This window comes from Haliotis rubra, unplaced genomic scaffold, assembly GCF_003918875.1.
Source record: "Haliotis rubra isolate DU_JTF1 unplaced genomic scaffold, ASM391887v1 Scf857, whole genome shotgun sequence".
NCBI lineage: Eukaryota > Metazoa > Mollusca > Gastropoda > Lepetellida > Haliotidae > Haliotis > Haliotis rubra.
The window spans coordinates 414944-425587 of NW_025767587.1; the positions used below are offsets into that span (position 1 = coordinate 414944).

Here is a 10644-nt window from a genome sequence, read left to right on the forward strand (position 1 = left end):
CAAACTTGACGTATGAAGCACAGGAAATCACTTAAATGACCATTTACGACAGGAAATAATATTTCCTGGTTGGTTTAAACCCAGTTTACGCACCCTCGTCTGTATTAAAACATAAAATCCAATTCAACTGCAATTACAATCAAACGTTGTGTGAAAGTTGAAAGAACTTACGTAAATTCTTTGAGTTATCCGAGGTTCTACACAACCGTAAGTTCAACTCAACGGCCATTTGTATCCCATTAACTGTACTAATTGTGTCCAAATGGCAAACGAGAATATAGCAGACGACATGTTTCAGGTTATCTTCATCACGTGACTGGCTTATGAAGACCCGAGGGTTGTAAGATACTACAGGATATAAAGCATGAATATATTGGCTCACTTATTGTAAATACATTTTGGGGAATTATGTCATCAAATCATCCACATTTGAATAACTAAATGAGCTCTGCAGACTATTCAGACCATTTGTTATTGTGAACACTGAAGACAACGCACACACATCTGACATGCTAGCTTTAATTCAGAATCAACTTTTATTGGGCACACAAAGTAATCTTTTTACATGCAGAAATTATATTATAAATAAAATAATTCTAGGTTGGTGTAAATGTTGCGTTTTGACTCGCATATTCAGACTGGTGTCTTGTTAATGCTCTTAAATATACTGAGGAAAACAAATAAGGGAACACCATTTCGTGTCAGTGTTCCTTTATTTATTCTCAGATTTTCACCCACAGCGCTATTCAAAGCTGGTGAGGAAAACTGGAAAATATTAAAGGAACACTGAAATTTTCCTGTGTTCCTTTATTTGTTTCTCTCAGTATGTGTATACTATACATGTAAGTCTAACCACACTTTTTGTCGAAGAAAGTGGTTCAGTTTTTTATTACAGAGGTGTAGCTACCATTTAAAAAACGCCCGGGCTTACAGATGATACTTGCTAAAGATCACCTTGAAAGTTTGACAAGCCTTTACTACTATCTAAATACATATATAAAGCTTTGCAACCTATCGGGCTTACACGAAAACAGTGGCTTGCTACACGGTTGGCTGATCATAAGATCACGTTCGAGACAGTTTCAAACGTCTGCATAAATGTATTGGAGTAAGTGAGTGAGTTTAGTTTTACGCCACTTTTAGCATTATTACAGCAATATCACGGCGGGGGATACCAGAAATGGGCTTCACACATTGTACCCATGTGGGGAATCGAACCCGAGCGAAAAAAATGTATTGTAAAGGCGTGTTGATTTAAACAGAAAAAAAACATCATACGTCATATGCATAATTCTATGGAAATAATATAAGTAATACGTCGTCAGTTATCAAATATTGGATGTTATTATGACAAAAGGAATTCAATATTCATATTTGGACATGCACATAGTCTTACAAAGGTGTTATGTCATGTTCAGAGGAGCGGAAGCGTATACAAAAGGGAACCAAGAGGAGGGCCAGGATACAGCTGTCGTGGCTCTAGCTACAAGACGGCATGTTGTTTGGCGGTGCCGTTGTCGCAGCTGTATTTCCGACCGATCACCGTTGCAGACAACAGCGGGAGATCCAAGGGATTGTTGGTGTCGAGAGTGCCGTTCTCGAAGCTCAACTGCGTCTGCGCAAGGGCGAGACTTCCGTTGTCTGACATCAGCACTTCCGGGAAGAGGTAGGGTGTGCTGAATGTGCCCCATATGGTAATGTTGGAGAAGATGGACCTGGCATCTAATGTTGGTGAGCCGCAGCTTGAATAAGACGAATTGGCACATTTAAGCACTGTGCATATTTGATGGTAAAAGTGCCCCCGGTATGTGTGTAGGCCATCAAATGCGCCAAGTGCATACCTGTCACCTTCATGGATGTTGGCCGTGTACTTGGCGTGGCAACAGAGAGCGTTATGGCAAACCTTGATTTCGTCAGCGTGAGAATCTCGAAGGGAAACAAAGTTAAACAAATCATGGAAAGCGTAGGACTTAAATTCAAACTGGTCCACGCTGAGCATCCTCGAATCTGGTTTGCTTTGATCGTTGCCAAGGCGACGTGTAGGTTTATCCAGAACCTCAATGTCCGCAATTAGGAGTTTTCCACCTCCAGAGCCGACAGTGTCGTTGTAATAGTATACTGCAGCGCCGTCCGGTGTGTAAATGCCGCTGCCGTGAAACCTATGCCGATGGATGTTTGCGGCCAGGAAGTTCACACCCATCCCCATAGCGAAGGCTGAATGGAACTCCACTGCAGCAAAGAAAGGTAGAGCATCAAACCATGCTGTGGGGAACACGATGTTGCCAACGCCGAGGTCGTTAACGAGGGAAGTGGCTGGCTTCTCGAACAAAATATCATAGCAGGTGAACACGCCAAATTTGCCAAACGGCGTCTCAAACACGATGTTTTCGGCTTCAGATGGTTCGTCAAATTGGTATTCGTAGTAAAGGTGCGTTTTGTGGTACCTAGCAATGAGTGTACCGTTAGGGTCGAACACAATGTCTGTGTTGTATTGGTAGTGACCAACAGAGGGGCAGTGGGAGTCGTTCTGGACGGAGCAGGGTTGCATATCGCCGTAGTTTGCCACCAGGTAGAGGGTGTTGTTACGTGCGATGCAGCTGAGACGTCGTTGGACGTCAACGTTGGGTATGTCTGCGGAGGCCGTGCATGGGTTCCATGTCACGTGCTTTGGGTCAGGAATGGTTTCCAGAAAAGGCCTTATTGTTGTCCTCCCGTGAGCTGTGCCGTAGATTCCATCTTCAGGGGTGACCAGAATATCAACATCCTGCAACGAATAGAATCTAAATAAAGCTTCATATGTTAACGATTCCATATGACAATATGTCGTTATGACTACGGTGTCAGTATCTACACCGAAACATGGCCTTATGGCAACATGAAAGACGTTGTGATATTCAACAAATGTTGTTAATTTTGAATTGACTGATGAATAAATATATTCAGTTAACTACGTTTTCAACGAACTCAACGAGACCACTAATTGTAGTTCATTACCACTAGTTCTTTACACGCGTATAGTATAGTGGCACTGACCAAGGAAACAGTTCGTTATATCCACCATTTCGCTATACGCATGTTCGCTATAAACGTGGCTTACGGTACACTACACGCCAAAAGAAAGTTACCCTCCAACTTTATGAATTACTGAATCACCGAAAAACTATCAAAGATATGTCAGAAGGTATTAGTTTACAAGAAAACTCAGCAACACAGCTTTTTGCAAATCACTAAAAAGAAATTTTAAAATGCATTCATATATACGTGAAATGCATCCTTTTCAGAAGAGTTAAATTGTCCTATTTTCGTTCATTCCAAAATCAACAACAGTGATTTAGATTTCCGAAAAAAGGTTGAAATATAAATCTGCTTTGAGACAAAGATAAACCATTTAAAGTCACCATTTTTCAACTATTAAAACAAGAAACAAACTGTTGTAGAGTGTGTAAAATTGTTAAATAATCATTCCTATGATTTCAATCTTTTAAAATATTTTCTACTGATTATCATCAGTGAAAACAAGTAAAACGTGTCTTTGGAATTGTGAAGAAGTGTTTAGGAACATCTAAAATTATCTTTGTTAACATTTGTGCTTGCAAAGTAATATTTTTCCATTTTCTGTGTAGACATAGCAATATCAATCGCCAAAACGCAGCAATATTCAAGCAGTGTTTGCATCCATTTCACATGTAGAATGATTCTGTGGGGTATAAAGAGAGACTAGAATGCATGATGTGATACACAAGTACGAGAAATATGCCGCGGTTAACAGCTGAAGAGAGAGAAAGCGCCATTGGGATGGTGCAGATGGGGTCGACGTACAATGCTGTTGCCAACGCCTTCGGATGCCATCGCATCACGGTTATAAGACTTATTCTGGGCTTCAGTCAGACTGGGGTTCCCGTAGACAGACCAAGAAGTGGACGTCCACGCATCACAACGCCAGCTGAAGATAGGTACCTCCGTCACTAGGGCAGGAGGGTAACGTTTCTTTTTGCGTTTAGAATATTTCATAACCATGTGTTATTTATTGTAACTATTATCATTGCTTTCATTTAGGTATGTCTGGTGCTGAAGACCAAAGGTTAAAAGGCCAATGGTTCCTTGCCTAAACCAGATATTAATCAGTACTTAATGCTAGTACCTTGCTAAGATGAAATTAATGAAGTAACTATTACAATGTCATTGATTCGATTAAGATTCGTGAATTAATTAATGAATTAAGGATATACTGAAGGACATTAATGATATCTTGAAAAGAATTGCTGGTTTAATGATATCATAATATGATTTAAAAATATGTACACATTCATGTTTTTAATATCTGTAATTCAGTTCCTGGTACCTTGCAATAAAATACAGATATCTTTAATTGAATTGAACTGAACTGAAGATATCTTGAAATGAATTAAGACATAGAAAAGAATAGAGTTAAGTTTTGCTGTTCTTTCCTGTTTCTTATATCATCATGTATATCAATCATTGATTTGAAAATATCTTCAAACGTATTTAATAATATTTTTAATTTGACTTCGATATCAGTAACGGCCAGAATTGAAGCTACCCCTAACTGAATTGAAGATATCTGTATTGCATTTGTGGATATGTGTAAATTATTTCATATTTGATATTTTTACATTTAGAAATATTATCACGAATATGTTTTTGATATCTCAAAAACATTTTAAGACATCAGTCATTTTATTTTGGATATCAGAATGTAGTATAAGATATATAGAGATTAATAACCGAGCGTGTTTCCGTATCATTAATATCATATATACTGAGTCAAAAAAGAAACTTCACAAAATGTAATTGGAAAAATAATGAATAATTTTTCTCTGATGATACATCTGCGTATCCGAAATGGGATCCCCATCCTTCGACTCTAGAAAAACGTTAGCAAAACCCACTCAAACCAATCCATTCGTCGTGCAAATGACGTTAGTGCCAAATCAGGTTTTGCACGTGCAGTCGATCACGTGATCTTCGTATCGAAGTTTTCTTCATATGCACGTGTTTGCATTGGCCTCAAGAATTGAAAAAACACTTTTAAACCACAGTTCTAACGGTACTTGAAATGCCACGATTGTCAAATGTGCAACGTGAACGTGCCGTTGGCATGTTGCAAGCGGGAAGATCAGTTATTGACGTCGCAAGAGCAATGGGATGCAGCCGTCGTACTGTGTATGACTTGCGAGGTCGTCCACAACAAACTGGCACCACTTCTGATAGCCCAAGGTCGGGTCGTCCACGTGTGACGTCACGAGCAGAAGACCATCAAACCATCTTACGTCACCTACGTGACAGATTTCTGCCGGCTACACGAACCAGGGCTGAGATGTTTAGAGGTCGACTGTCCTCACAGACCATTCGAAATTAGTTGCGGGCTGCCAATCTCCATTCTCGACGTCCATATCGTGGGCCAATATTGACGCCGTTTCATCAACGTCAACGTCTGCTGTGGGCCCAACGTCACCTCCGATGGACCCAGAGAGACTGGAATCGAGTCGTCTTTAGCGATGAATCCAGGTTTACCCTCAGATTCGCGGACAGCAGGCATAGAGTCTGGAGACGACGTCGTGAACGGTATGCCCAATGTTGTGTACAGGAAGTCGACAGATTCGGGGGCGGAAGTTGCATGGTGTGGGGTGCTTTCTGTGGGAACAACCGTTTCCGACTTCTGGTCATCCGTGGAAACCTCACAGCTGCTGCTTACCGCGACCAGGTGCACAGCTCTGAACTCGTTCCTTTCATGGCGGCTCATGGCCCAGGTCTACAGTTCCAGCATGATAATGCTCGGTCGCATACCGCGATGTTGACACGAAATCTCCTTGAAAACGCTAGAATCAACGTCATGGACTGGCCATCGAGGTCCCCTGACCTTAATCCAATAGAGCACGTTTGGAATGCACTTGGGAGAAGGCTTCATGGTCTTAGGAACCAACCTCAGAATTTACAGGAACTTGGCGCTGCCTTGCAAGAGCAATTGCGCAGAGTCCCCAACCACTTGTTCACAAGCATCAGGCAGTCGATGAGGAGACGGTGTTTGGCAGTGGTGAATGCGCGGGGCGGCCATACACGATATTGAACTGAGAAATTTCGAATTTTTATTCTTGTGACTTGACATTCTGTATACCCATTTTTGGAACGGCGGTGTAGCCTAATGGAACTGATTATGGCACTGTCAGTGTATCGAGTACACCGCACAGATCTCAGCAATGAAATAATAACAATTTAACCATCTTACCATTTCTTGTTCTTTTATAGTGCCCTGAAGAAAGAATGTGAAGTTTCTTTATATGATATTAATGATACGGAAACACACGAGGTTAATACTCTCTTTATCATATAATGTCATTCTTAAAATTATTATAAAAAAAGAAGCAACTCGTACGTGAATTTATTTGAAGAGAATCGAGCATTCGCGTAAGAATACTTAGCGGTACACCAAGGTGAAGGTCGTTCATGACGGCGTCATATGGTTGTGACTAGTCGCTAATATAGTGCAAACGTAACTCGTGCTTAAAATAAGATCTTTCTGTCTTCAAAAGAACAACAAAATCGGGCACTGTTTTCTTAGCTGTGTTTCTAATTTCATTGCGGGTAATCACCTCATCAATATCAGTTTCTGATACCTGACGGAATCGATTCGTCGTCTGTATTGTGATCGATAGATGACTGACTCACTGAGTTTAGTTTTACGCCGCTTTTAGCAATATTCCAGCAACATCACGGCGGGGAACACCAGAAATGGGCTTAACACATTGTGCCCATGTGGGGAATCGAACCCGGGTCTTCGGCGTGACGAGCCAACGCTTTCACCACTAGGCTACCCCACCGCCCCTGATCGATAGATCAAAATCCTTGGTTGGTACCTTTCTTAGACGACTGCCTTTCATTGGTGCCTCATAGTCCGTACCTTCAATTTGAACGAAGTTCTCCGTTTCATGTTTTCCAAAGTCAATTACTGCAGTAACGACTCCAGAACCCCTGTCATCAATTCTTACAGAATATCCAATTTTGAGAATAGGGGCAGCCATGTTTGTTTACAAACAATGTTAACGTTATAGGATTCGCATGGCGTGTATGGAGTTTTGTGAAAGTAGTTCCTGGATTGACGTAATTTGCATAGTTATCAGGATACCAAGTTTATCACATTGCTTTATTGCACCGATAACACCTTCCATTAGATGATAACTTCAAATATTTATTGATATCTTTAAATAGAATACAGACAGTTTTTATAAAAACAATTGAACATGTCTTTAGTTTCTTATTGACAATCAATTAATGTGTCACCGTTATTACAAAATACTTAATACAGTAATGTATTTTTGAAAATAGCTTTATCAAACAATGCGATGCCCCCTTTCAGCCGGCGAGATTAAGCGTGTAACCTTTAGACTGTACTCTACCAGCTATGTTGGTCGACGTCAGGTGAGTATACAGTATGTGCGCTGCACTTGACTATCTTGGGATTATTATCACAATTCCATCGCGTCATACAACTCCTTAAAATCTCGTTGCATTGGTCGCGTTACCACATTCGAGGCTCAATAAATTTGTCCAAAAAAATTATGGAAGACGTGGAGGACATTTGCAAAAATGAAATATCAGTCGAGTTTGTTCTTTTTTTCAGCTGAACATTTGACATGCACTTTGCATGTGTTTGTGAAGAGTGGCGGGGCAGGTACGCTTACATTTCGCAAAAGCCTAGCATCATAAATATTTGATAGTGATTCAGAGACACATGTCTGTGACACAGGATCTCAAGGAAACTTGTTTGTTTGTTTGTTTAACGCCGAATTTCGGAATATATCCCAGCTATATGGCTGCTCTCTGTAAATAATCATACCCGAAAAAGACAATCCAGTGACCGACATTATGAGCATCGACCTTCGCAACTGGGACACGATGACATGTGTGAACCAGGTGAGTGAGTCTGACGACTCAGTGGCGTTAGTCGCTTCTTATGACGAGCATGGGTTGCTGAAGACCAATTCTTGCCCTGATCTTCACGTTGATTTGTTTATACAGAAGTGGCACTCTGATTTAGAAGTATCATTTAAGGGTAGATTCTATAAATCTATTAAACTTAATACTGATATTGAATTCTAACTACAACATTTACCTGATAAACATAAAATTGCCCTAACATTGTTTAGATTATCATGTCATCGATTACCGATTGAGACTGGTGGATGGTACAAAACTGATATTGTTGATAGAAAATGTACCCTATGTGTTTCAAATGATATTGGGGATGAATACCACTACTTGTTTAGTTGTAATTATTTCAACGATTTGAGAAAGAAACTGCTTCCAACACTGTACATCAAGAGACCATCTGTATTTAAAATGATACAGTTTATTTCAAAGTAAAAATGTCTCGGATTTGATTAAACTGTCGACTTTTTGTCGCTCCATATTATGCAAGTTTAAATAGACTTTATGTCGCCGTTGCTTACTTTGCATGACCTCTGTAAACCCTCATTATGCTATGCCCGGTAAACGGAGGTTAGTAAAAAAATAAAGAACCTGGCCCAATTGGAAGCTGCTTTGCACGAGGAATTGCGTAGGCTGCCCCCTTCAGAGGATCAGGAGGTTGACAGGGGGTATAAGGAGGAGAGTGCTGGCTGTCATATAGAGGTTACACTCGCTATTGACCTTGAATCGTGTAAGACACGCAAAATGACATTTTGAATGTTTACATTCACCAATAAATTCAACCGTAAACATTTCAGGTGCATACTTGTACAGACATGGTTTGCATGAAAATCAGTGAATTTATTAAAATGAACAATTATCATCATAAAATCAACATGGATTCCAATCGTTTTGTCATTTTTTTATGAGTCAAAGGATCATACGGGTCAGAAAAACTCATGTTTTTCCATCGTGGTCACCACGATAGGTTTTATGTACGTGTTGAAAACCTATCATTGTAAAAATACAGGGGATGGTTAATTAAGTTCTTTGTGTATATTTGTCGTTGGGTGTTCAAAACACAACTACAATTGGCTTACATGCTGGAAGAGACTGTCCAGCGGCCATTTGGGTTGCTTTTACATTTTTGTCAATTTAAAGATCATGCAAGTATATATACTAGGCGGGTTGGGGAAGGGCAGTGCATGTGTGGTCTTACAGTGACGCTATGATATCTTGTTTACCGATATCACTGGTAAATATGCTGACAGTATTATAGAGGTTTAACCTCAACCGACCGACAGAGTAATGGCTAATAACGGGATCGGGTGGTCAGGCTCGCTGACTTGGTTGACACATGTCAATATAGAACAAACTTTATGGATAACAACTTCTTTTTATTCGTGAGTGCGACGTTTCGATACAGATTCTTGTACCGTTGTCATATCGTTTCGATACAGATTCTTGTACCGTTGTCATGCTTGACAACGGTACAAGAATCTGTATCGAAACGTCGCACTCACGAATAAAAAGAAGTTGTTATCCATAAAGTTTGTTCTATATTGTACTTCCCAACTTCTAAAATGCCACTCAAAGAAGTTGACACATGTCATCGGTTCCCAATTGCGCAGATCGATGCTCATGCTGTTGATCACTGGATTGTCTGGTCCAGACTCAATTATTTACAGACCGCCGCCATATAGCTGGACTATTGCTGAGTGCGGCGTAAAACTAAACTCACTCACTCACTTAGTTCGTGATAACCGTAGTTCGTAATATGTATTTGCACTAAAACATACAGCAAATGGCCGCGACCAAAAACGGTTTGTTACATCCGTCAGTTCGTTACATCCGTCAGTTCGTTATATCTGTCAGTTCGTTACAAGCGTGCTCGTTAAAGACGAAGTTTACTGTACATCAAGTCAGTTTGAAGAGTCCTACCTGTGTTCGGGCGATTGCGGCTTGACGCTCGAATTCGGCCAAATTAGGTTCAACATAAGCCAACGCTTGTTCTCTGGATCTGACAAATAAGGTCCTGTTGGGAAGGCGCAAGGCGTGTTCAAGAACTGCGGCTCGAAACGTCCGTGACTCCCCCAACTCCACACACAGCAACATCGTCAGCGTGATGTATGTCCATCTTGAAACCATGACTTCGGGTTGTCAAAGGGTCGTGTTGATAACCGATTCCAATAAATTCTTCAAAACTATTTTGTAGATGGCTAAATGTCGTCGATGTAGTTGGGGGGCTGGCCGTTATCTGTTTGGGACTTTGGTAAACGACGGATAGGTTACGACATTCCCCGATGATGTGCTATTTTGCACGTATGTAATTGAAATCAAAAGCGGCGTCACAGGACCAAAAGCTGGATAGCAAACCATTGAAATAAACGTGAATACAGTAGGCAATACATGCCATGACCGGATTTACGTATGTTGGCAGATATTTCCTAACTTCGGGCATATATTTCATATGAATCTATACCTTTGAAACATATGCCCATCGTACATTTTCGTATGCACAAGTACCTCGTTCATGTATGCCATGACCGGATTGTCAAGTATTTTCAAACATGACTTGCAAAACAGATACCCCAGTAAATACATGATCATACAGTATTTCCGATGCATTCCTTTGCATTTCAATGGGTGCTGAAATTTCCGATTTCGTTCTAAGTTTACATGTAAATTTACGTAGGTGGAGAAACACATGTAAATTTT

The 10644-nt window shown here is 40.5% G+C and overlaps 1 protein-coding gene across 1 annotated transcript; it reads right to left on the reverse strand.

The window, feature by feature from the left end:
- Positions 1–505: 505 nt before the first annotated feature.
- LOC124262810 (pantetheinase-like) lies at positions 506–10237 on the reverse strand. The gene is made up of 2 exons (XM_046697376.1): positions 9868–10237; positions 506–2764 (listed from the first exon to the last, which is right to left on the reverse strand). The coding sequence occupies exons 1-2, from the start codon at positions 10072–10074 to the stop codon at positions 1484–1486; spliced, it is 1488 nt and encodes a 495-aa protein (XP_046553332.1). The 5' UTR covers positions 10075–10237; the 3' UTR covers positions 506–1483.
- Positions 10238–10644: the final 407 nt, after the last annotated feature.

Excerpts from the sequence above, each read along its gene's own strand:
- LOC124262810 (XM_046697376.1), bottom strand. The coding sequence starts at position 10,074 with ATGGTTTCAAGATGGACATACATCACGCTGACGATGTTGCTGTGTGTG. Across the intron at positions 2,765-9,867 it reads CCGCAATCGCCCGAACACAG|GATGTTGATATTCTGGTCAC; the intron begins GTAGGACTCTTC and ends TATTCGTTGCAG.